Below are 27942 nucleotides of genomic sequence, written 5' to 3'. Positions count from 1 at the left end.
CTTATTACCCTTCTTGTTATCCCTGCATCAGGGCCTTTGCCCTTATTATTTTTCTTCTGCTTGCACTGCTCTTCTGATATATCTGGATGGCTTACTCCCTTTTTTCACTCAGATATTTGTTCAGGTGTCATTTTTTCCAGAGGCCTTTTCTAACCATTCCATATAAAATAGCCCTCCTATTTCAACACTAGTACTTCCCCTTACCCTGCTAAATTCTTCATACCCTTGACCTGTTATTAATTTGTTCATATACTGTTTCACCTGGATTTAACCCAGTCCCTGGCATGTAGGAGGCCCTCAGTAAATGTTGAATATAAAAATGAGCACAGCCTTTGGGATCAGATGAAATTGAGTTTGAATTCCAGTTTTACCACTTAATAGCTATGTAATGTTCCCCCCCCCACACACACACACACAATATGTATAATAAAATGATTATATGGGGTAAAATTGCAGATTATTCATTTCATAGATCCTTGGAGTTGTTTGTGGGTTATATCTTATAATGCTTTAGGCCTCCTATTTTAAACTGATTCCTGATACCTGTGTTGGCTTGCAGTGGAAAAAAACTATTTCCTTTATGATCATGTGTCATGTGAGGTCTCTCTTTGTATTTCCCCACCACAGGAAGGAGGGCAGAAGTATGGTTTCCAATTAGCATGTATTCTTTGCCAATCCTCCTCAAAATTTAAGATTAAGCCAAGTAAAATTGTGAGCCCTCTACATCAGTGGTAAAAGGCACAACTTTTTCTTTTAATTGAAATATAATTCATGTACCATAAAACTTACTTTTTAAAAGTGTGCAGTTCAGTGGTTTCTAATATATTCTCAACCATCACCACTGTTTCCAGAACATTTTCATCACCCCACAAAGAAACCCCTTATCCATTAGTAGTCATTCCCAATTTCCCCCTTCCCCTAGCCTCTGGAAACCACTAATCTATTTTCTGTCTCTATGGATTTGCCTATTCTAGACATTTCGAATAAGTGGAGTTATACAATATGTGACCTTTGTGACTGACTTTTTTCACTTAGCATAATGTTTTGGGGGTTCATCCATGTTGTAGCTTGTATTAACACTTTATTCTTTTTTGAGACTGAATAGTGGTACATTTTGTGGTTATACCACTATTTGTTTATCCATTCAGTTGATATTTGGGTTGTTTCCTGTTTCCATTCAACAGTTGATTGACAATTTGGATTGTTTCTGCTTTTCAGTTATTATGAATGATGCTGCTATGAACATTTGTGTACACTTCTTTGTGTGTGGACATGTTTTAATTTGTATTAGGAGTGGAATTCCTGGGTCATATGGTAACTCTGTGTTTTAACTTTCTAAATCTGTAGAGAAAAAAAAAACAATTGTCTTCTCTTACTCTATGCTCATGCATAACCCTTAATACTTAACTTATTGTCTGACACCAGATGTATGAGTTTTTCCCACACCAAACAATTTTCTTTTTCTTTTTTTTGAAAAAACATTACAAATTCTTTAATAGGTGATTAATAATATGTACTGTACATTGAGGATTGATAACTTCTTTTTAATTTTATTTTTTATTGGAACATATTTGATTGTACATATCTGTTGGGTACAACACTGAATATCAATACCTGTGTGATGTTCAAATCAGGATAATTAGTATGTTCTTCATTATACAATGTAATCTCTTTTCACCAATTTTCTGGGTGTCCTACAATTCAATTAGATTCTGACACTAACCAGAGTTAGTGCCAACCCCACAGGTTAAGGGCTCAGTACCACAAGATTGCCGCTGACTTCAGACACCAATCACTAGTAGGTTCTCAGGTTATCCACAACATCTGTCCGTTTGGCTACAAATCGGAGTTTACCATGTCCCCTTTTTTGGGTTTGATAATTTACTAGGTTGGCTCAGTTCACAGAACCCCAGAAAATAGGGAACTTAAAATGGCTGATGTATTACAAATGTTATTTTAAATGATACAAAGAACAGCAGATGAAGTTGTATACAGGGTGAGGTTCAGTAGGGTCCTGAGCATGAGTTTCTGTCCCTGTGGAATTGGGGTGTGCCACAAATGTGGATGTATTCTTGTTCACCAATCCAGTAGCTTTCCACACTCTGTCCTTTTGGATTTTTATTACCTAGGCATGATTGATTAAATCATTGGCCATTTAAGATCAACCCAACTTTCAGCCCAGGTAGGGGGTATGGGGGGTGGTGCTGAAAGTTCCTACCCTCTAATCACACCATTGGTTACTTTGTCATCCAGCACCCGTCCTGAAGCTATCCAGAGGCCCCCAGCCACCAGTCCATGCTATTGGCATATACAAAAAGATGGCACTTTAGAGATCACAAGGGTTTTAGGAGCTGTTACAGAGCACACTCTGTTCCTAGCTGAGGCTCCCCAGAATTTGATATTCTACTCACAAGTCTGACTGCCTGCTCCCAGACAAGAAAACAACCCAAAAAGTCAAATGTTGGTGAAAATGGAAGTCCACTTTTATTCAGGAATACCAGTGACCTGAGGAGAGATGTTAGGCTAAACCATCTATCTGGTAAACCTGAAGAAGAATGGCCAAGCTAAAGCCATCTCAAAGACTCTCATTTACTGAGGGCTTTCTAAAAGAGAGGGATGAGGGAATGAAACATGGGAAATTAAAAGCAGGAAGGAGGGGCATGTGAGGAGCAAGGGCTTCATGCAAGGTCTCAGGTGCAAAGTCTCACCAAGACTCCATCTGGTTTCTCCTCCTGTCCTTGTTGTTTTATCATGGTCCTGCTGGAGGGGTAAAATCAGCATAGCTTTATCAGTGTCATCCTTGGTTTCCTAGTGTCTGGATAGTATGTGCAAGTCTGCAGCTCTGGGCTGGCTGGAAAACAACTTTACATTTATGTAAATATGTCATCTTGCCCCTAACCAAGGTTCAAAATATCAAATGACCATTGAAAAGAGGGAACTCAGAGAAATGAATTGCCAAGAAAAAAAACTGTCTTTTTAAAATCCTATACAGTCCATGTGGTTTTAGGTCCCAACATGGCTTCAGTCCTGCTCACTCAAACACTACAAGCAGTGTTCAAGGTTTCCGGTCTCTATATTCTAGCCAGTGTTTACTATTGTTGTTTTTTGATTATAACTATCCCAGTGTAAAGTGGTATCTCATTGCGGTTTTGATTTGCATTTCGCTAATGCCTAATGATGTTAAACATTTTTTCTTGTGCTTATTGGCCATTTGTGTTATTTCTTTGGAAATATTATTAAAATCCTTTGCCCATTTAAAAAATTTAGTTGTCTTTTTATTGTTAGAGTTGTATGAGTTCTTTATATATTCTGAATACAAGCCCTTTATTAGACATGTTTTATTGCAAATGTTTTCTTCTATTCTGTGGGCTGTGTTTTCACTTTTTTTCTTTTCTTTTTCTTTTGTTTTGGTGGCTGGCTGGTATGGAGATCCAAACCCTTGACCCATAACACTGTTCTCTAACTGGTTAAGTAACCGGCCAGCCCCTTGTTTTCACTTTTCTTGATGGCATCATTTGAAGCACAAAAATTGTTAAATTTGATGAAGTCAAGTTTATCTATTTTCCTTTGTTGTTTGTGCTTTTGGTATTATATCTAAGAAATCATTGTCTAATCCAAGGTCATGAGGATTTACGTCTGTGTTTTCTTGTGAGAATGTTACAGTTTTAACTCTTACATGTAGGTCTTTGATTTATTTTGAGTTAATTTTTATATGGTGTAAGGCATATTTAGTTTTATAGTAATAATATGGCAGCTTGTTTTCCTTATAATGTTGTCTAGATCCAAGCTGAGAGTCTGTATTAGTCTGTTGCTTATAGCGAAATACACGGAACCTGGGTACTTTGTAAGAAAACAAAATTTATTGCTTATAGTTTCTTGCAAAAAGTCCAGAGAACACATCTGGTGAAGGCTTTTCTTGGCAGTGGCTTCAGCGACACAGGGTATCACATTGCAAGTTGGCAAAAGCAGAAAAAGAGACTGTCTGTCATGTGCTCTCCTTTTAAAGCCCTCAGAACCATGCCCTTGACCAGCTTTATTAATCTATTCACTAGGCATGGTCCTCAGAATCTAATCACCTCTTTAAGGCCCCACCTTTCAATTACCATTATAGGATTTCCCACCCTCAACAGTTGCAATAGGTATTAAGCTTCAGTGACTTAAAACTTGGGGACACAGTTCAATCCATATCAAAGTCCATTAGGCTTGATAGTGTCAAGCTGGATTCAATTTACTTCTCTAGGTGAATAGAGAGCTGTTTTTGAGATGAGAATTTATATTGCAACCCTACTACTAAAAATGTGATTATAATTCTAATAAGCTATTGTGAATATTTAGGTATTCATATTTCAACTTTTATTGAATGGAAAAGTCATACCAGCTTTAATTTTTAGACTTACAAAATCTTTCAGCCATAGGGCGTTTTAGAGGTCATCTGGTCCAACCCATCTTACCTTTTCTTGAAACCATTGCTGTAGTTTGTGATTAGAGGTAGTCCATGAAATTATAAAAAATAAAAAATTTGAGTTTACTTTTGTACTACATGAAAGGAAGCTTTACTGAGCAAATTGAGTATAGATTTTAAAGTATTTATAGGTTTGTTACATTCTTAAGAAAACCAATTTAAGGTTTCTGGTGGAGAAAATTACATAGCTGGGGCATAGTGGTGTCAACTTTGCCCTTGATTTTGTTTAGTGGAAACCTCACAAAATTCTTTTTATAACAGTTAGTTTGAGTGCTCACTTTGGCAGCACACATGCTAAAATTGGAATGATACAGAGAAGATTAACAGAGCCCCTGCGCAAGGATGACATCACAAGTTCATGAAGCATTCCATGTTTTTTTTTTTTTTTTTTTTTTTTTAAAAGATGACCGGTAAGGGGATCTTAACGCTTGACTTGGTGTTGTCAGCACCACGCTCACCCAGTGAGCTAACCGGCCATCCCTATATGGGATCCGAACCCGTGGCCTTGGTATTATCAGCACCACACTCTCCCGAGTGAGCCACGGGCCGGCCCGAGCATTCCATGTTTTTCAGAGACAGATGTAGTCCCTGGGCCTTTGAAGGAAGGTACAAAGTCACCACTGTGCCTTTTCCTTGGGAAACTTGTTTTACCTTATCAAAGGAAAAACAAAATTGAAACATTCTGTAGTCTTAAACAAACAACAACAAAAAAAACCAGTTTGAGGTACCTTGGTTTATTTGATGCCTTTACAGTCCATTCTTATTATTCACGGATTCTGTATTTGTGAATTCACCTACTTGGTAGAATTTATTAGTGACCCTAAAATTGATACTTTGACACCTTCTTGGGCATTTACACACAGAACAGTGAAGAATTTGAGTTGACCTTTGCACATATCCCCAGCTGAGGTCAAACTACGGTCTGCCACCTTGTTCAGCTCATAGTGTAAACAATTGTCCTTTTCAAGGTCTGTTTTGTGCCACATTTTTTGCATTTTTGTGCTTTTTGTTGGGGATTTCATTGCTTAAAATAGCCCCCAAGCATAGTACTGAAGTGCTGTCTAGTGTTCCTAAGTGCATGAAAGCTGTGATGTGCTTTATGGAGAAAAATATGTGTTAAGTAAACTTTGTTCAGGCACGAGTTATAGTGCTGTTGGCTGTGAGTTCAATCTTATTGAATCAACAATATATGGTAAATAAGGGGTTTTTAAACAAACACAAAAAAGGTTATTGACTGGCTGAGGAAACTGTTGTGTTGAGAGGTTTGCAGGAACCTAACACTATTTCCTCTAGGAGCATTGGATTTGATATTCACTAATTCAGTGTTTGCCACCACTTTATCGACAACTAACTGCCGTGAAAAATGAGAATTGATTGTATTTTAAGTTTCAGTCTGTCTTTGATTTGAAAGTATCGAAGCCAGCTTAAAATTGGTAAAAGGTAATGTTGCTACATCTAGGTTCCTTGTTTGGGTCTTTTCATTTTTTTTTACTGTACATCAATACCTTCCCCCAGCTTTTTCTAGTGACCTACACAGTTCAAATCAGTGGTTTTCAACTTTGGCATCATATTGACATTACCTGGGAAGCTTCAAAAAATACTATCCCCAGATTATGATTTAATTGATCTGGCATGCTTCCTGGGTATTGGAATTTTTCTTAGCTCGTCAGGTAATTCTAATATGCACCCTGATACTGTGGGAATTTAAGTGTGCAAATTATATAAGTTGGATAAATTGTAATACATCTCCTTTGACCTGATTTAGAGTTCAGGAGACTATAGACATTTCAAAATTTAATCCTCTGGACAGACCTTTAGGAATTAAATTTGAGACTATAGAAGTGTTTGTATATGTTCCTGGCTTTCTACATAATTATAATTCTATCAAAGACCACCCCTTTCCTATATGTATCAGAGTACATGTTGACTGTTTTATCAACTTCAGTGAAATATGTTGTTTGAGGGCTATTTTCTACAAAGAAACAAAGTACACATCTGCCATGAGAGTTCTTTGTGGAGCAGAATTAGCAAACAGTATATTAGGATGTAGCTGCTGGGTGGTCATGAGCTGAGTGATTCTTCCATGGCAGTAGTATGTACCTAGGCAAACTTACAAATTATATCATGAATCTTTGGAGTTGAATATGAATGAGTATTTCATTTTTATTATTATTTTTCTTTCAGTGGCTGGCCAGCATGGGGAAATGAACCCTTAACCTTGGTGTTACAGGGCTGTGCTCTAACCAACTGAGCTAACAGACCGACCCCCGAATATCTCATTTTAAAAATAATCTTAGGGGCCGGCCCGTGGCTCACTCGGGAGAGTGTGGTGCTGATAACACCAAGGCCACAGGTTCGGATCCCATATAGGGATGGCCGGTTGGCTCACTGGCTGAGCGTGGTGCTGACAACACCAAGTTGAGGGTTGAGATCCCCTTACCAGTTATCTTTTAAAAATAAAATAAAATAAAAATCTTAGGAGCCCTGTATTTAAAAATGAATAATCCTTTCTAGGTACTTGGAATGTTAGTCTTGTTTTTAGTCTTTTGGCCCTTCATTAGGGCCATTATTGTTGGTAGTCCTTCATCTCCCATTCTAAGACCTATGGTGAACTTTTTTTTACTAGTTCACTAAAATCCCTGGGAGTCAGATTGCTAATGATTCAGGGACCTGTGCTCAAATCTCCCCTGTCTTTAGTTTAAGGTGGAACTAGCTGGGAATATTTAGTAACTCTTTTTAGTCATTTTCTGTATTGAACTTCGTTTTAAATTCTGGGCAGTTTTGATATTTTCATTGGTCATAGATTTTTTTTTTTTTAACTTACCTTGTAGGTTATGTAGTTAGCCCTTCCCACTCTTTGTATTATCTTCCTGAATTTAAATTCTACTGAAAATCCACAATAGTTCTTTACAACTTTACTCTTGACATCATGAATCCACCAAACTTAGCTTCACTCTTCAATTGTACATACTTTTTCTTACCCTGTGTGCCCTAACAGCACACTGCCTTTTTTATAGATCTTTCACTTCTGCTTTGCAGTGATTGTAAAGGTACTTTGTTTTTATTTGATTTTTATTTTATTTATTTATTTATTTTTTATTTTTTAAAAGATGACCGGTAAGGGGATCTTAACCCTTGATCTGGTGTTGTCAGCACCATGCTCACCCAATGAGCTAACCGGCCATCCCTATATGGGATCCGAACCCGGGCCTTGGTGTTATCAGCACCACACTCTCCTGAGTGAGCCACGGGCCGGCCCTGATTTTTAACTCAATGAGGACAGTGCTGTACTTACTGGTACTAAGCACTCAAAGTTTTCCAGATGAATGGATAGACACTCAGATAAATGCTGTTTTCAGAATAGGTCGGAAGTGATATGAAACACAGTTGGTTGTATTGCCTTCAGTTGGTTGTATTGCCTTCTTGCTTTATCTTTGATTCCACTGATGTCTATCTTTTGCTTCTGCCTTGGCCCAATTAGAGAAACTAAAGAATTGTATTGAATAGGTAAATTAATACAGTATTTTAAAATCAGTGTAGACTTCCTGTTAATTATATCTGTCTGTCTCACCTAGGTTAAAATTCAGTTGTTTGGTTAGTAATTCTTTCACTTTGGAGATAATACTTCAGTGAAAGTAGCATTTTTTCTGGTTGTAGGTTTTTTCTTTTTTTTTTTGCAGCTGGCTTGTATGGGGAGCCAAAGCCTTGACCTTGGTGTTTTAACACCATGCTCTAACCAATTGGGCTAACCAGCCAGCCCACTCCACAATATTTCTAATTTAAAATGGTATTTTATTTCCTTAAGTATGTTTATTTGGAGCTTTAAACTTTCAAAAATATTGTTACATCTGCTGACCCATCTCATTCTATCTTTCAGTAACAATCTGAGGTAGATGTTTAATTATAAAGATATTGAGATATGGATTATTATTTATTCCAAGTTGCATATATTATACACCCCTAGAAATCAGGGGTTGGTTTTCCAGTTAAATGTATCCTGTCAGGCTGCTATAACAAAATATTTTAGACTGAGTAATTTATAAACAACAGAAATTTATTGTTGTTGTGGAGGCTGGGAAGTCCAAGATCAAGGCACAGGCAGATTCACTGTCTGGTAATGCCTAGACTCTCATAGATGGCACCTTCTAGCTGTATTCTCACAGGGCAGAAGGGACAAACAAGCTTCCGCAGGCCTCTTCTATAATGGCCCTGATCCTATTCACAAGGGCTCTGCTGTCATGACCTGGTTACCTTCCCAAAGGCCCCACTTTCTCACAACAAATTGGAGATTAGATTTCAAAATAAGAATTTTGGAGGGACACAAACATTTAGACGTAGCACCTTATACTCAAGTTCTGCGTTTTGCCTACATTTCGAACAAATAAAAATGCTCCTGATTCTTGTCTCATGATAGATTTGCAATTTGATTTGTAGATCAAACTTTCCACCATTGGGGATGGTATTATCAGTAATTTTATTCAGATATTTATTTAAACTTGTATGCCAAACCCTGGCTATAGTCTGCATTTTCCACTACATAGCATGTTTTATGTTTTATGATATTTTATTTGAGTAACAATTTATTCATATTTATGAAAATCTCTGTGGGTAGCCTAGCCAAAACTGGAAGGAAAAAAATTTGAATTATATTTTTTATAAGAAGAAACTATTTGTTTTTTGTTTGTTGGTTGGTGGCTGGCTGGAGAAAAAACTTTTAAATATTCTTCCAAAGTAAAAGAAAAATATGGTTAGCTTAAATGAAATGTAACTATATCATGCTTAGTGCTGCTAAGGAGTCTATCAGGATTACACTCAGGATTACTGCTCTTCATCTATGGCGTGAAATATAGATATAAAGGGGAGAGAATAGACACAAAACTGGACTTTATTTCATTCTTAGTCAAGGTTTCTGAGTAACTTAAGTATTTTATTTAGAGTGTCAATTTCCAGAACACTTCTGAACTAGCTTGAGAAATTAAGGGTCAATTCTGGGGTTGTAAACTCTGCCTCTTGGAGCCAAACAGGTTTAAGGTACATACGCATACCTTGAGTTCATGGAAAGAGCCAAAAGAGGGAGGCCTCTTTTAAAGGGAACAGTTAGGGCCTGCCCGTGGCTCACTTGGGAGAGTGCGGTGCTGATAACACCAAGGCCATGGGTTCAGATCCTATATAGGGATGGCCGGTTAGCTCACTGGGTGAGCGTGGTGTTGACAACACCAAGCCAAGGGTTAAGATCCCCTTACCGGTCATCTTTTAAAAATAAATAAATAATAAAGGGAACAGTCATTCTTCACCTTTGGTTGGTTCACTTGTTTTCATTTATCAGCCAGAATGTTCCACAAGAAACTTAAACTCAATAGGTCTAAAACTGATCTTAATCTTAGCTGCATCCAACCCCACATAAACAAAGATCAGCTACCCCCTACTCATTCCTCTGCCTGTATTTCTTTCATGGTTTTTTGTTTGCTTGGTTTTTGTTTTGTTTTGGTAGCCAGCCGGTACAGAGATCGAACTCTGGATCTCTCTCATGGTTAATAGCACTACCAACCATTCTGACTATTATCCTGGGGTCACCTTTCTTTCTTTCTCACTTCCCGTATTCAGTTATCACCAAATCCAGTCCATTCTGCGTCTCAATTTTTTGATTCTTGTTTTTGTTTTTGGTTTTGGTTTTTTTTCTAGTAGTTTCCAGGCTAACTTCACAGCCTTCATTTAGACTTCTCCAGTACATCTGCCACACTGTGATCAGTATGATCACTGTTTTTCATTAAAAAAAGAAATTTTATACATGATTATTGTTGAAATATTAGAAAATAACAGATTAGTAAGAAGAAAAGTCACTATCCTGAGAAAATCATTGGATGATGAGATTAAGGAATGATTTTAATTTTAAAATATTTTGGTTTGTATTTTTTTCCTGTGTAGACATAACATTTACCATTGAAAAGACAAACCCTTGTAAAGTCCTTAATCTGTACTTAGTGTCTGACTGATCTCTTGTCTCTCAGGTATTTTACACATCATTTATCACCTCCTTCTCTTCTTGATCTTTCACATCAGTATTTACATATGCTTAAGTTTCTCCTTCTTAACAAACACCTCCCTCTACCATGCTTCTGCTATCACCTTGTTGCTCTCCCTCCCTTCACGACCAAATTTGAGTGGCCTGAAAAAAAGATTATGAAATATGCATACAAAAGAATTTAAAAGTCACAAGTGAATATTTTAAACAATATCAATAAAATGTTCACCTTGCTTAAGGAATAAAAATTCCCATTACCTTTGAAGCTCCCTGTATGCCCTTCTGATTGTACCTCACTACTTCCTTCCCATGGTATGAGAATTGCTGTCTTGGATTTTATGTTTGTCATCCTTTATTTTTCTGTGTAGATTTACTAATATATTGTTTTGTTTTTGAACAGTAAATAAATGGAATTATACTGTTAGTATTCTTTTCTGACTTGCTTTTGTTTAACATGTTAAAATTAATCCATCTTGATGGATTGTATTCAGGCTAAGTAGTAGATAATTTGTCAGTTTTACTCCTAACCTGTTGTGATCAGTGCTTCTTTAAATATTCTAACACATTTTCCTGGTGTGCATGTGCATGGTCTAGGGTATATCTATGAATGCAAGGGCTGAGTTGTAGCATGTCTGTTCAGTTTTACTAGATAATGCTGTGCTGTTTCAAGCATTAATACCAGTTTGTGCTCTTGCCAGAAGTGAGTGAGTTACAGCGGTACCACATCCGCCCCAGTACTTGATATTGTCTGACTTATTTTTGTGAAAGGTATTGCATTGTGGTTCTGTTTTACATTTCCTTGATTAATAAAAAGAATGGATATAATTGTATGTGTTTATGGGCCATTTGTGTTGTTTCTTCTGTGAAATGCTGTTTCCTGTCCTTTGACTATTTTTCAATTCATTTTTGTTTTTATTGATTTATAGGAATTATTTTGTATGACTGATTTCTTTTCCCAGTTTAAGATATGTTTTTGTTTTTTGTTTTTTTCACTTTCTTTACTGTGTTTTGATGAGCCCCAAAGGGAATTTGTTAGTCTTTTCTTTTTTGATTTGTACTTGTGTCTTAAGAAATCCTTTTCTACTCTGAGTTCATAAATTTTTTCTCTTATGTTGTTTTCTAATAGTCTTATTGTTTGGCCTTTCACATTTAGGTCTTTAATCCTTGTGGGTTGAGGGTAGGGATCCAATTTGATTTGATTTTTAAATGGATACCCAATTTGTCTCAGTCTTATATTAGGAGGCCTTCCTATTCTGTTATAAACCAAGTTTCTAAATATGTGTGAGTCTCTCATCTGGGCTGTATTCTGTCCCATTGGTCTATGTATGTTCATACTTTACTGATTATTACAACTTACGATGCAGTCTTGATACCTATCAGGGCCATCCTGCCACTTTGCAATTACATACTACTATTTTCTTAGGTGTTATCTTAGCTATTTTTTGCATTATTTACTGTTGTCATTTTATTTTTTAGTCTAAACTTTTTGTTACAAAAATTTCAAGCATGCAGAAAAGTAGAAAAAATAGTACTACATTTTTATAGCCTGTTTGTAGATTCAACAATTAACATTTTCCATATTTGCTTTGTTTTTCATTTACTTTTTACTGTTTAATAATCTTTATTTTTGTTAACAGATTTATTGAGAAATAATTCATGTCCCATACTCATCCATTTAAAGTGGCCTTTAGTATATTCAGAGTCGTGCAACCCTCATCACATTCAATTTAAGAACAGTTTAATAAACGTTTTACTGAAGTATTGCCAGGTACCGCATAATAATGTTTTGGTCAGATACATACATGTCGCATATATGACAGTGGCCCATAAAATTATGTGTGTGTAGTAGGCTATACCATCTAGGTTTGTGTCAGTACACTTTTATGTTGTTCACACAACAATGAAATTGCCTAATGATGCGTTTCTCAGAATGTGTCTTCATTGTTAAGCAAGGCATGACTATAGTTTAGAAATGAATGCACTTTTTAGGATGCTATTTAAAATATTTAATTTTTTAACTAGAAACATTTCATTTGATGTAGTATTCTTCAGCCTAAACAGTAATGTTCACTATTAAACCACTGTAGTAATGCTTTTTCTGTACTGACATACCTATTATCATTTGCAGTCTGAAACAGCAAAAATTTAAACTAATATGTAAGCATGTGGATTGATGACAATGATCAGGAGCTGAAGAGACAAAGATTGCGCCAACTGGGAGAAACCATGGTTTAGCATTGTGTTACACAAGGTGTGATCTGTAGACCTCTTTGTGGTCTGTGCTTTTCATCTTATGAGGTCTTGGGTGGTGGTCTTAATTTTTCCAGTTAGTTTCAGTGAGTCAGTGTAGTATTGTTTAAAAGCATATGAAATAATGAATGTTAGCCAGTACTGAAAACCAGATGGGATTTGTTACACCAAAATAATGTGATTTATTCACTAAAATAAATAAATCCATTAAGTAATGTGGTGTGAGGGTGGGGAAAGGGGAAACAGCAGATAAAAGAGAGGGAAAAGAGGAGAGCAAGAGGATGTCAGTGACTAGAGGTCACTGACAAGTTATTGACAATAAACAGATGCCAATTTTAAAAAAAGTAAAAAGGACATCAAACTATCAGACGATAAAAAGGTCAAATGAGCTTATAGACCTCATTGTTATCTGAAGCTATTATAACAGAGTAATGATTATTGGTAGGTTAAGTTATAGTCAGTAAAAATGTCGGAGATCTATATTAGGCTTTAGAAATAATTTTATTGCATTTATTTTGAAAATTTTGATGTTGAAAAATGTTAGTCTTTATCCATTATATCTCACTTCCTGATTATACCAGGGAGGCACTCGGCATATTCAGACTTGGTTTTTTTTGTTTGTTTGTTTGTTTGTTTGTTTTTTAATTTTATTTTGTCGATATACATTGTAGCTGATTATTGCTCCCCATCACCAAAACCTCCCTCCCTTCTCCCTCCCCCTCTCCCCCCCAACAATGTCCTTTCTGTTTGTTTGTCGTATCAACTTCAAATAATTGTGTTTGTTATATCTTCTCCCCCCCCCGTTTGTGTGTGTGTGTGTGTGTGTGTGTGTGTGTGAATTTATATATTAATTTTTAGCTCCCACCAATCAGTGAGAACATGTGGTATTTCTCTTTCTGTGCCTGACTTGTTTCACTTAATATAATTCTCTCAAGGTCCATCCATGTTGTTGCAAATGGCAGTATTTCATTCGTTTTTATAGCTGAGTAGTATTCCATTGTGTAGATGTACCACATTTTCCGTATCCACTCATCTGATGATGGGCATTTGGGCTGGTTCCAACTCTTGGCTATTGTAAAGAGTGCTGCGATAAACATTGGGGAACAGGTATACCTTCGACTTGATGATTTCCATTCCTCTGGGTATATTCCCAACAGTGGGATAGCTGGGTCGTATGGTAGATCTATCTGCAATTGTTTGAGGAACCTCCATACCATTTTCCATAGAGGCTGCACCATTTTGCAGTCCCACCAACAATGTATGAGAGTTCCTTTTTCTCCGCAACCTCGCCAGCATTTATCGTTCATAGTCTTTTGGATTTTAGCCATCCTAACTGGGGTTAGATGGTATCTCAATGTGGTTTTGATTTGCATTTCCCGGATGCTGACTGATGTTGAACATTTTTTCATATGTCTGTTGGCCATTTGTATATCTTCCTTAGAGAAATGCCTACTTAGCTCTTTTGCCCATTTTTTAATTGGGTTGCTTGTTTTCTTCTTGTAAAGTTGTTTGAGTTCCTTATATATTCTGGATATTAATCCTTTGTCAGATGTATATTTTGCAAATATTTTCTCCCACTCTGTTGGTTGTCTTTTAACTCTTTTAATTGTTTCTTTTGCTGTGCAGAAGCTTTTTAGTTTGATATAATCCCATTTGTTTATTTTTCCTTTGGTTGCCCATGCTTTTGGGGTCGTATTCATGAAGTCTGTGCCCAGTCCTATTTCCTGAAGTGTTTCTCCTATGTTTTCTTTAAGAAGTTTTATTGTTTCAGGATGTATATTTAAATCCTTAATCCATTTTGAGTTGATTTTAGTATACGGTGAGAGGTATGGATCTAGTTTCATTCTCCTGCATATGGATATCCAGTTATCCCAGCACCATTTGCTGAAGAGGCAGTCCCTTCCCCAGTGAATAGGCTTGGTGCCTTTGTCAAAGATCAGATGGCAGTAAGTGTGTGGGTTGATTTCTGGATTCTCTATTCTATTCCATTGGTCAGTGTGTCTGTTTTTATGCCAGTACCATACTGTTTTGGTTATTATAGCTTTGTAGTATAGCTTAAAGTCAGGTAGTGTTATGCCTCCAGCTTTATTTTTTTTGCTGAGCATTGCTTTGGCTATGCGTGGTCTTTTATTATTCCATATAAATGTCGGAATAGTTTTTTCCATTTCTGAGAAAAATGTCTTTGGAATTTTGATGGGGATTGCATTGAATTTGTATATCACTTTGGGTAGTATGGACATTTTCACTATGTTGATTCTTCCAATCCAAGAGCATGGAATATCTTTCCATCTTCTTGTATCCTCTCTGATTTCTCTCAGCAGTGGTTTGTAGTTCTCATTATAGAGATTTTTCACCTTGGTTAACTCAATTCCTAAGTATTTTATTTTTTTGGTGGCTATTGTAAATGGGCAAGCTTTCTTGATTTCTCCTTCTGCATGTTCACTATTGGAGAAAAGAAATGCTACTGATTTTTGTGTGTTGATTTTGTATCCTGCTACTGTGCTGAAATCATTTATCAATTCCAAGAGTTTTTTTGTAGAGGTTTTAGGCTGTTCGATATATAGGATCATGTCATCTGCAAACAGGGACAGTTTGACTTCATCTTTTCCAATCTGGATGCCCTTTATTTCCTTCTCTTCTCTCGGACTTGGTTTATTTAACATTATGAGTTTATGTTTAGAGTGATTACTTTTTAAATTGCTTTTATTCATGTGTATAAACTAGCTTGAGCTTTAAATCCCATAAGAGTAAGTATAGAGGCAGAGGCAAGAATATATGCTTCCAAATTAAATGTGCTTTTGTTTTGTAGCATAGGGTGTTTTCTTTTAACTGTCATTATTATTAAACTTCAGGGGACTGTAGATAGCCCTTCATTTGTCTTGGATATCACAGAGGTGTTCTATCGTGCATAATTAGATGTTGCCTTTTGAGAGAAAGAACAGCTTGGGAACTGGTCAACAGAGATAATTCTGCATGTGCATAGAACGCAAAGATTTTAATCCATCTCCGCAGTCCAGGATGTGGTATTAAATTAACATTAGGAGATCCTAAAACATGGCCTTGTCTGGAGGCTTCATTTTGCCTGAAGTGTCCCGTGGGCTTATTTTATTTGTTTATATATTTTTTGACTCATGATGGTTTGGACTTGAACCTATATGTGTCTTTTTTATTGTGTTGGCTATAGTGATTCTTGGAGAGGTGACAGCGGAAGATAGTGAGAGAAGGATATATTAATTTCCTGAGCATCCTTTTGATATAAGTTCGCTTCCCAACCCCAGTCACAGGAGAGAGTAAATTTCAGTAATAATCTTTCATATGCATTGTGGTGGGAAAAAGTTACAGGAACTGAACTGGTGTTATTCTTAAGTGCAGGGTCATACATCCTAGACTGTTGTGATGATCTAGAGTAGAGATTTTCAACCAAGGTATTATGACATACTGTAGTGTCATTCAGTTTTGGGTGTGTCCCAGTACCTTGCCATTGACAACAGTTAATTGCATAATTTGTCAGTGGTTTTCTTACCAGAAAAAAAAAAGAATAAATTAGCATCATTTTATATCACTTTGTTTTATAATGAGAAAGGGAGGTACTAGCTGGACTACAAAGCCACTCAAAAGCCAAGCCAGTTCTAAAAGTGCTTAGTCATATATCTCTAGCGATATTTACATGTATCAGGATCCTTAGGGAACGTGTAAATCCACCTAGGTCTCTTAGAAGAGCTCAAATTCCTGTGAGCTTTCTAGACTAAAGCCAACACAAGATAAGGGCTAGAGTTTTCAGGTTTACTTGAGATTTGAGATGCTTCAAAACATTTACCTTCTGGGCTTGGCTGTTTTCGATGGATGACTGAGAAAAAGAAAATAAATTTTTTGTAGATAACTTTTAGGCCCCTTTTTTGATTGGGAGAATGGATGTCTCTATATTACTGTATTATTCATTTTCTGTCACTTAGAATACCTGGAACTGGGTAATTTATAAGAAAATGCAATTTATTTGTTACGTGCTCACTGGTTCTCTTTATAAAGCCCACCATGCTCCTCCTGTGATAACCTACTCATCCATTAACCCGTTAATCCAAGAGTGGTTTAAAGAGGGCATAGCCCTCATGATACAGTCACCTCCCAAAGGCCCCACCTCTCAACACTGCCACATTGGAGATCAGGCTTCCATATCAGCTTTGGAGGGACAGACATTCGGACCATAGCAATTGCTATGCAAATTCTGGGAATCAAGTTCATATTTAAAGGTTGACTGAGGTCATGTATTGGGGGTAGGTATTAAATACTGAGATAAGAATCATTTTAGTCATATTAAATTTATTTAAAACTTACTCAATGAAGTTTTATTTTTCAATTAGGTCTGGTACACTAGGAGTTAGGAAAATTAAACTATAATAACATATTTCAAAGACTTTTAAAATGTACAATTTCCATATTTTAACATCTTTCAAATCAGGATATGTGTTATTGGTGTTAAAGTTGTTTTCAGTAGGCAGCAATTTTTCTTTTCTAGTGTTATGGGAAATAATGGTTCATCTTAGATTCAGAAGACTGGTACATTTGTAATATATTTGTAATTAATTTTCTCATACCTCACCAACTTAGGGACAGACAAGGGTGAGATTTGGCTATGAACCATTGGAACTCTAATATCTCATGTTCTCCTCTCCTTCCCCCCATGGTTTCTGGGTATTCCTGCTGCTTTAGTTACAGTAGTTAACCTTCTGCAGTTATTTTCCATGTATTAGTCTGGAACTGCCGTTTTCACTACAGTCTGGGAAAGCAGGCCAGTATTGCTGTGATGGTTTTATAAGCTGGTGGTGTCACTGCTTTTGCTGGTGTTCTTTCCTAATGCTAGTGTTTCTCATCGACTTTAATACTTTGTCTTCAAAGTTAAAAGATGTTCCCATATTGGCCAGCCACCCAAAAAAAAAAAAAAAAAGTTAAAAGGTGAGTGCCTCCTTGTGTAATTATAGCTTTCTGTTGGTTGTATAACCTCTAAAAGGTTATACAGATCTTCAAATGAATATGAATTTTTATTTATCTTTACATTCAACTCTTTAGGTCCTTATTTATTTATATATATACCTCTTCTATGTTCACATTCAGGTTACCTTAGAACTAGTTTCTTAGAAGAGCCAGAGAACCCTTGCAGGGCCTGATCACTTACTTCAAAACAGCCCTCTCTAATAGTTCATTCCTGAACAAGGGAATTCCTTGTTTTTGTGAACCTGCCAAACAGATACATTGTTTGACCTTCCATTACACATACAGTGTTTGACCTTCCACTCTCTGTATACTTTTTTTTTTTTGGTTAGTCTTTTTTTTTTTTTTTTTTGACCGGTAAGGGGATCGCAACCCTCGGCACAGTGTGGTCAGCACCATACTCAGCCAGTGAGCGCACCGACCATTGCTATATAGGATCCGAACCCGCGGCCTTCGCACTACCAGCACCGCACTCTCCCAAGTGAGCCATGGGGCCAGCCCTGTTAGTCTTATTAGTAAATCAGTAAATTATTAATTTTAGTAGTGGACTTGGTAAGTGCTCATTAACTCTCAAAATGCTGTCCCTACTCTGTCTATTGCTGGGAATGTGGATGTGCAAGGTAGTTTATTGCCTGTTAGCTAAGACAGCGAGGGGTTGGCATGAATTGTCTTTTTAATGAAGTGACTTCACTACCTCAGTAAAAAAACATGGTCCAGTGAACATCTTTAATTCTGACTTGGTGATATTGAAATGAAAAAGTGGATAGTAGTCCCTTCTCATGGGAGGGTGGAGGGAGGATAGAGCAGAAGTCCTGTATTACTTATCTATTTCTGCGTAACCTCTAAATTTAGTAATTAAAAAAAAATTATCTCACACAGTTCCAAGGGTCAAGAATCAGAGTCTTAGCTGAGTGGTTCTGACTTGGGTCTTTCCTGGAGTTTGCAGGCAAGATATTGGCCAGGGCTGCAGTCATCTGAAAACTTGATTTGGATTGGAGATTCTTCTTCCAAATCACTCACATGGTTATTGGCAGGAAGCTTCAGTTCCTCACCGTGAGGTTCTCAGAATCAGGCTGCTCACAACATGATAGCTAGGTTTCTCCAGAGTAAACGATTTGAGAGAGAGTGAGTGACCAAGATGGAATCCACAGTTTTGTATAACCTTATCTTGGGAATGACATACTGTCATTTCTGCTGTATTCCATTGGTCACACAGACCGACTCTGGTACAGTGTGAGAGGGAACTACACAAGACTATACAAGAGTGTGAATACCAGGATGCAGAGCTAATTGGGGATTCTGTTAGAGGGTGCCCACCAGATGTACCAGATGTAAGAAGTAGTCTCAGGGTGGAGAAAAACATTTTTTTTCTATAGCACCCTTCACCAATATGTTTAGGAGACCTAGGGATAATTATACCAATAAAACTCTTAGCTTGCCTTTATATCCTTGTGTTTCAGTTGGTAGTTATGCAGATTGACTCTCCTTGTTGCACTAACAAGGGCTGTCTTTCCTGTCTTAGTACTAAGTTCTCAAGACCTGGAGGATTTCCACAGCAGTGTTTCCCAAAATGTGGTCATTGAAACAAGGTTTCTCTGAGATGCCCTGCACTGAGAGGGTTATGGTATTTTTGCTTTATGTCATCTTCCTCCCCTTGGAGAGGATCACTGTGCAAGTTATTGTGTTGTAAGTGTATGAGGTCAGAAGTTGCAGAAAGTTGATAAGATGTTTCAGCAGCATGTCTTGTTTTCATTGTTAAGTAGCAATTATATTGCAAGATCTGAGGAAAACTCTTCATGGCAACTTAAAGTCTATTACAGTGATTTGCAACAAAGAATAGAGGAGTTTGTAGTGGTGTTGCATGACTTTAAGCTTATTTAAAGGTGTAATTAATTGAAAAGGCCTTAGAAACATTGCTACATTCATAGTAATATTTTATTGTCTAAAAAAAAAAAAAAGCAGAAACAGGTTTTTAAGCAGAGAACTGTGGAGTTATGAACAGATATCCATGCTTCTTTTTACTCCAAGAAAAGACACTGATTAATAGTCTTTACAATCTTGCATATGATTGTGATAACATTAGCTATTTGGTTTTCAAACCCATAAATTAGGGGCTGCTGTGGTTTTTGTTTTGGCTTTGTTGTGCATTAAAAAAGAATGTCCACTGATGATAACAGGGTAAGAGGTAAACAATGAAGCCATACAAATAAGAACTCCAAATACAAAAAAAAAAGAAAGAAAGAAAGAAAGAAAAGAAAAATGGAATGCAAGATACATACCCATTTAAGGGCATCTAATATGGAGAAAAAACCCTTACATATCTCAGGCCATGATATGTTGTATTCTGATATCTTACGGTAGATGATGTTCATAACAATAACCCTGAAAGATTAAATTATGTGCAGATGATCCTGTTTAAGAAAACAAATACGGGCAGTAGGTTGTAAATTTAAATTATTTTAAAATTTTTCACAGGGTATTTTGTATAAGGCGGTACGCGTATAGTTTCTCTGGAAAGCTTGTCTGTTTGAAATAACCCATTCTTTAAGGATTATGGAGAGCTATGGTTTTTATCATTGGGAAGCAGCAAAGGAAGCACCGCTAAAACCTTGAAGCAGTTTTAACCTAGGCTCCTAATACCTTATAACCTCAGTAGCGTAGCTATGAAGTCTTAAAGAGGTTGATCTTTTATAGCTTACTAGCTGTTCTTCCTCACCGCTTTACAGCATCAATGTTGAAACATTTTGAAAATTAGGCATATAATAAATATGTAGAAGATATAAGGGGCTTGTAAAGGAAAAGATATGAGTATTTAGAGAAAATTTAATCAGTGATTTCAGACTTTATAACTAGAAGGATATTATGTTGTAAAAATAAATAAATTACAAATTATTATTGATGTTCTTTTCTAGAAACGACTACAAAAAGAACTGTTGGCTTTGCAAAATGACCCACCTCCTGGGATGACTTTAAATGAAAAGAGTGTTCAAAATTCAATTACACAGTAAGTGTTTAATTACTTTTTTCTTTTTTTTTATTATCAATGTAATATATGAATATATACAGCTGCTCCTCCACTTATGATGGGGTTATGTCCTGATACGCCCATGGTAAATTGAAGATAAAGTAAGTCAAAAATGCGCATAATGCACTTCACCTACTGAACATCATAGCCCAGCCTAACCTACCTTAAACATGCTCTGTGTAGGTAAATTAGCCTACAGTTGGGCAAAATCATCTAACACAAAGCCTATTTTATAACAAAGTGTTGCATATCTCATGTAATTTATTGAATACTGTACTGAAAGCACAAAACAATGGTTGTAGGGATACTTGAAATATGGTTTATACTGAATGCGTATTGCTTTGGTGCCATCATAAAGTCAGAAAATTATGAGTTGAACTATCATAAGTCCCCAACTTTAGTGCTCACTTTTTTTCTTTTTTTCCTCGGCATTTGGCCAGTTCGGGGATCCAAACCCCTGACCTCGGTGTTACAAATACCATGCTCTAACCAACTGAGCTAACCAGCCAATCCTGGTATGCACTTTTTAAAAATACAGAATTACTTTCATATTTCATTCCATTCTCTTACATCAAGAGGTAAATATATAGTAAACAGATCTTATTCTATGCATTTATATACATGATCAATTTTGTTTTGCATCATTGTATGATATACACATTGTTGCATAATATGTTAAGCATTTTTTTTAATACAACTATAGCTTTGGTTAGTAAGTTTTTTAAAGTTTCTCCTTAGCAGACAGCATTTAAAAACTTGTGTCTGACTTTGTTTATGAAATGATCCTTGTGTAATAGAGCAGCTTGGTATGAGGTTATCATATTTAAAAAAAAAAAATTAGGGATTTGAAGAGAGTTACAGTCAAGAGGTGTCCCATTCCCATCCCCTGGACACATTAACTGCACGCTGTACAGAGGGGTAACTAATGAAAGTGCAGATCTCAGCAATCTCATTAAATACATGAGAAACTTTTCTATGGGGAGGAAAAAAGTAAGGGTTGGAAGGAGAAGAACACAAAAGTATTTTCTCTAATTCAGCATCTTCCTTGGAGTGCAGAAGGTGATCCTTTCCAGATATGATATCAAGAAAAGAGAAAAGAGTACCCTCTCTTAAAAATGAGCATTTGAATTAGTTTGAAATATTTTCAAGAGTATCATCCTAAGATCTCAGCAACTAGTATAGTTGATCCTTACCAGTCCTTTGATTTAATAATTTTGTTAGACAATGGTAAATGTTTTGAAATGGGGGGGGAATTTAAAATAATTAATCCTCTACTTTAAAAAATCTTCAAAAACATAAAAGGAAAAGAGGCCAGTAAGATAAAGTTTATTATAGACCAACTTGGAGGACAAATGGGCCAATTCAAATATTAAGCTGTATTCCAGGTCCAGGGACTAAAAGTAACCAAAATTTAATTAACAGGGGAAGTACCTATCTTTTCAGAAGAAACAATTTTGCTTACCTTTGACTTATGAGTTAGTACCTAAGCAGGAGTCAAAGCTTTTATTGAATGGATGTATTGACTATCTTTAAAATGTCATATAAATCTTTAGTGCTGTAGCAATCTCTTTAAAACATTGCTGAGTTCTCAACTGATTTTTCACTTGAAACTACTGTTCTAAAACAACCAAAAATGGAACAAAATGGAACTAACTGTTTTTCACCCTGGTGCAGATTATATTCCATTTTTATCTTTTTCCTCTCTTCCTTTGTTAATCTACCTCAGAATATCCTGTAACAGGTAGCCCTGTGGTTCTCAAGGAAATTGGTAATAAACAGATTGCTTCCTCTTTCAACCTTGACTTTTTTGGGAGAGTGGGGAAACCACACAACACAATGATTTATAAAAAGTTAAAGGAATGTTTTAAATTTTTACAAATAGAAGCATTAAGTTGTTATACCAGAGATTATAACTGTCAAAGCACCAACATCTTTGTTACAGAATAAATCTTGTAATTTAGAGATATCGGTCAGGCAAGACTTTTTCTTTTAAAATAACTTATTGTAAATGAACCATAAAAATTTTATTGTCTTTGGACCTTCTTCCAAGATAAAAATAGTATGGTAAAGAATCAGATCTTAAAAACCATTGCCTAAATAGGTTTATATGAAGTGTGGATATGTGTATGCAAGATACCTAAGGAAGGTGATGAAAGCACAGTAAGCAGCTTCCTGGAACACAGTTTGGTAGCACATATTGACATCTTAAAATATTTGAATACCATTCCGTTTGATGTAGTAAATACACCTGTACACTGTCCAAAGGAAAGGACAGAGACGTACAAAAAGATGGACTTATCTGTACTCATTTCAACATTACTAATTCTGGGGATAATTTGGAAACAATGTAAATGTCAATAATAGGGAAAGGGTGTGTCAAAGTAATGCAGTAAAGTGGCATCACTTGAGTTGTAGTCTGTAGTCAGCGTGTAAGGCAAAAATATGTATTTTGTATCATCATAATTACCTTTAAAAGTTTCTTAGAAAGGTCGTATTAGTATATATCCTGTCTTAAATCCACCAAAGTCAGTTTTCCCTCCAGAGCAGAATAGTTGTTTCTTTGATTAGGAGCCATGATATGTGAAAAAAAATTCAAGATTTCAATGTTTAAACGTTAAACTCATAGGAGTTTAAGAACTGAGACTGAGAGAACAGCATATTCACTTCTCTGGGGCATATGCTCATGATTGGAATCATAAATACTGACAGTTTGAATTTATGTAATTTAAGTGTGCACATAATACAATTAAATTTTCTACAGTGAACATGTTACTTTTTAAATTAGTAAAAACTTATTAACCATTACCATGCACGATGTTGAAAATTATGCTTTGTTTGACCTATCTTGTACTGATATACAAGGATTAATGAGATACTTGCTTAGTTATTTAAAAGCTGTGCTTGTATAGGTGACGTGGTATATTGTGTATCGTAAAAATTGCCATATAAACAGAATAAAAGAGCACCAGAAAGTCTTCTAAATTTTTCTTGGAATATCACTCTGCATAGTGGATGTGGAGAGAAAGATTGCAAGGAATTTTGAAGGCTCAGGAGGACCTAGTTTAGACTATAGGGGTTTTTTTTGTTTTGTATGCAGCTTCTGCATTGTATTAAATCTACTGGTTCTGATGTCGGGAGTGCTAGGTTTTTTGCGTATGTAGTGTCATTTATCTTTCCATCAAACACTGTGAGATGAATATCTCTATTTTACAATCAAAGTAGTTAAAAGTGGAGAAGTAAAGCAGCTTGCTCACACAGGTAGTTAAATGGCAGACCTGTCTAATTTTACTATAAAATATTGCCTGTCAGGTCTGTGGTAATATCTTTTATTACCATGTATGGTTTTCAGCTTGGATTCTGAAAATGAATACCATGCTCTTACTGTCTGTATGCTTTAGCAGATTTCTTTCAGAGAATAGGCACATTTACTATTTTACATACTTCTAAGTCCCTAGTATGTGGGGTGATGACTTGAACCCCAACTGTTCTCTCTCTCTTCCTTTTGTTTTCCTGTATTTAAAATAATAAAGTTTTATACCTCAAAAGTATAAGATTAAAGGAATTGGCCAGGTGTATGATAATCATAAGTGACAGAGCTGTAATTAGGAACTCATTCTTAATTTCACTTCACTTTTGCTTCTAAATGCTGCCCCATCTTTGCAATCATTATTCCCTATTCCTCCCCGTCCCCTTTTAAGGAGAATAATGGGATAGTATACAGAATATAAATAAAAACAGATTTATATTCATGATTGTTATATATGAAAACAAAGTAAGCTTGCATAGATGCCATAGAAATATATTCTGGGCTTAAACAATTGAAACATAGTGAGAGATAAAGAAAATGCAATATAGAGCCTTGCTTAGCCATCAGATTAAGTAGACTGATGTCAACTTAGCTTCTTTTCTCATTTATTAGTCTTCTCCAGAATATTGATGAGGAAATCGGTTTGAAGCGACAATCGTTTGTAGTCATTATCAATATCTTCCCTTATTGCTTCTAACATTGATATCAGAAAAGCAGTTGATTAGTTTGATATTTTTATATAATGTTTTTCAGTCACTGTAAAATGTCTTTTGAAAAAATAGGATAGCATAAATCAAGAAGGAAGAGCACAGGTTTTGGTGTCAGCACATCTGAGTTTGGTTTTTATTTTGTTAGTTTTTTATACCTGGGTTAAAATATGGCTCTGTCCTTTGCTAGCTGTCTGACCTTGATCTAGTTATTTAATCCCTGAATGTCAGAGGAGGGGCCGGGGCAGGGGATGTTAATACCCACTCTGAGAGTTGTTGGGAGGAAGAAGTATGCTATTACACATAAATGACTCCTGTCTCAATGACTGACATAGAGGAAGTACTCGGTGTTCCCTTTTCTCCTTCTCACCCACATTCCCTTTTATCTTAAGTTTTTATTTGTTTTTTCTATTTTAGGTGGATTGTAGACATGGAAGGTGCACCAGGTACCTTATATGAAGGGGAAAAATTTCAACTTCTATTTAAGTTTAGTAGTCGATATCCTTTTGACTCTCCTCAGGTAATTGCCTTGCTTTTAAAATTTTTATTGTATATTTAGATTTTAGCAAAGTGCTAAATTAGTGACTTTTGACTCAGTAAAAATGTATAAAATAAATTCATATGGGGATGATTTGTTCTTTCATTATCTTATTTGTGAGAGAAACAAGATCTTACGAGCAGTTTATTGGGATCAGGGCTTTGCTGCCTTTGTGCTTTCAAAAACTTAGGATGGTTTCTTAAGTTAACAGAAAAGGGGATAGAAATCTAAGCAGGCCTCTGGATTATGGAAGAACCATTTTGGGATAACTGAAGGTACATCTTCCTAGGTCAGGTGATAGAATGACATGGTGAAGAGGCAAATGCTTTGTTGAAAGGAGTGCTTCTTTGATTTACATTGACACGCTGTCTTTGCAGCCTTTCAGTACTGCAAGGGCAGAGTACATTGCTACATGTTAAATATCTAAACATCAGCCCCAAATCTGATCATTATAATTTGAGGCACGTTGGTTTAGTTAATGGCTTAATACTTAGGCAAGAGATATGGTAGTAGAGGAACATTTTTGAGAGCTGTTTAACTGGTGAATGATTAATTGGAGAAAGGGAGGCTCTAGGATGACTTCCAGGTTTCTGGCTTGGTAAGATGGGTAAGTAAGTTACTAGAATACTTATTTTTCAGAGAATTATTATAACAAAGTACTTCATTTTTAAAATTTGAGGTTTGCAAGATCTTTTGGCGAAAATGCTAAGACTTAATGCCAGTTTTCTGTAGTATTGCTAGCTAATGAGGTGTTCTGGAAGATGAGTTAAATACTTGAAATATTTCCCAGATACTCAAAATTCAGTTTGTTAGGTGCTAAAATCTACCATCTTGAGGAAAATCATATTTCATTGCCACTTTAAACAGAACATGCCAAACATAGCTTAATCTTTTTTTGGCCATGTAGGAGAATAGATGGAAGTCTATTATTACATTGTGCTATAGATAAAGAGATAGTTGTTTTAAGGAATAGGATTAAATGGATTGTGATTCCTTAGTTCTAAAAAGTTTTCATGTGAGCAGAAAACTGTTCAAACTTCTCGAACTCATTTTTACCATTTTCATAAAAATTAAAGTGAAGGGATATGTGAAGACTGCAATCAAAAGCCAAAGCAGAAATCTTCCTTCTCTCCAGAAATTTATCTTTACTTTCTCTTGTTGCCTTCTGGCTCATCAGTGTCATTTCTGACTATTAATGCATGAAGGCAGTGGGGTGTCAGGTATCCATTCCCTTGCCACCTTCCACCTGTTTTTCTACCTTACTTCAACTAAGTTTGCTGAAGGTAAATGAAGGGAGACTATGAGACACCAACTCAGAAGCTTGTTACTAGTGGGATATCGAAGAAGGCTTACTCTGGGAGCCCACAAATTTTTCCTCAGAAGAAAATAATAAGTAATATAGTCAGCCCTCCAAATCCCTGGGTTCTGCATCCACAGGTAGTGGTCTTGAGTAGCCATGGGGAATGCTCAAGCCTGGAATCAATCCCTTGCAGATACTGAGCGATGACTATTTCTGTAAACATGAAATCAAGTCAAAAAAGTGTTCTAAAATTTCTCCTTAGTATTTAATTCTAAATCAAATATCAAACTTAAACCTCATTTTGAATTTCATCTTTAATATTTCTGTTAAGTTACAGCATTTTTAATAAATTTTCCCTATCATCTTCACATTCCTTTATTCTCCTTTTCTGTTTTTACTTCTGACTCCCCTTCTGATTTTGGTGTTCTCCAGATTCTGTATTCAGCTCTCCCTTACTCTTTCATCTTCAGCCATCTTGCACCACTAACTCCAAGATCTACAGCTCTGGGGACAATTCTTTCTAAGGTTTGATTTCACACTCTTGTTGGACATACCTGCTTGAGTACATTTAGACACCTCAAACCGAACACATCTAATCTCAATCCTTTCTAATAACAAATTAAGGAAAAAAATTTTTATCTTTGTTCCTGTTCACTCTCTGCTTTATATTAAATTCTTTCCTTTCCCTCACTCTTATATGCAGTTTTTAAAATCCCTTCGCAATGCTTAAGTTAGTCTACTCCTTCTTATCTTACTGTAAGTGCTGTAGTGCAAATTTTTATCTAGTCTCTAGTTCTTTTCACTCCTGTACATCCTTTTGCAGTGCCATTAGATTTTTTTGAAGGTGTAATTAACTCATGGGTTTTTACATAGACCACCAGAACCCCTCCCCCTACCCCCCCCCACTTCCCCTATCCTCCACAGTAAAATCTCTTAATGGTTCTTTATTTCCTGTGGAATCAAGTCTTTATTTTGGCATTCAAGTCCCTTTATGGTCACATCCAATCAGTCATATAAATTGCGTATAGATTTCAAGATTTTTCCAATAACTGAAACTTGCCAGAGATCCTTTGCCCTGGGGAAGTGGTTGGAATCAAAGGTTTTCACCATTCACCAAAAATTTTGTTTGATGAAACTGCAGCATTGGCACTTGTTAGAACAATTAGCCTTTCATCGTCGTACACATTAGGCAGTACTGAACTTATCACTACTTATAAGAATAGAATTTGGGCAACATCCCTAGAATAGGCCAATCTCATTGTGAAATTACTACTTTTGTACTTGTAAATGAGATTTGTCAGGCCATTACATACCTTTATAGTTTGCTCTGTTTTTTCTCCTTTTG

At 36.1% G+C, this 27942-nt stretch overlaps 1 protein-coding gene and 1 non-coding gene across 2 annotated transcripts in view; both read left to right on the top strand.

Annotated features, from left to right (window-relative positions):
• Nucleotides 1-27942, top strand: part of UBE2W (ubiquitin conjugating enzyme E2 W) — a 56282-nt gene that overhangs the window by 6674 nt on the left and 21666 nt on the right. The window contains exons 2-3 of the mRNA XM_063079438.1: nt 20633-20724; nt 25177-25279. Coding sequence (XP_062935508.1) covers nt 20633-20724; nt 25177-25279 — 195 coding nt within the window. The remainder of the gene's footprint in view (nt 1-20632; nt 20725-25176; nt 25280-27942) is intronic.
• Nucleotides 4733-4840, top strand: LOC134364283 (U6 spliceosomal RNA). Its single transcript, XR_010021825.1, has one exon. It is a non-coding gene; the product is annotated as a U6 spliceosomal RNA (small nuclear RNA).

Source organism: Cynocephalus volans, chromosome 15, assembly GCF_027409185.1.
Source record: "Cynocephalus volans isolate mCynVol1 chromosome 15, mCynVol1.pri, whole genome shotgun sequence".
NCBI classification, from domain to species: Eukaryota; Metazoa; Chordata; class Mammalia; order Dermoptera; family Cynocephalidae; genus Cynocephalus; species Cynocephalus volans.
This window is presented reverse-complemented; position numbering and strand designations above follow the sequence as displayed.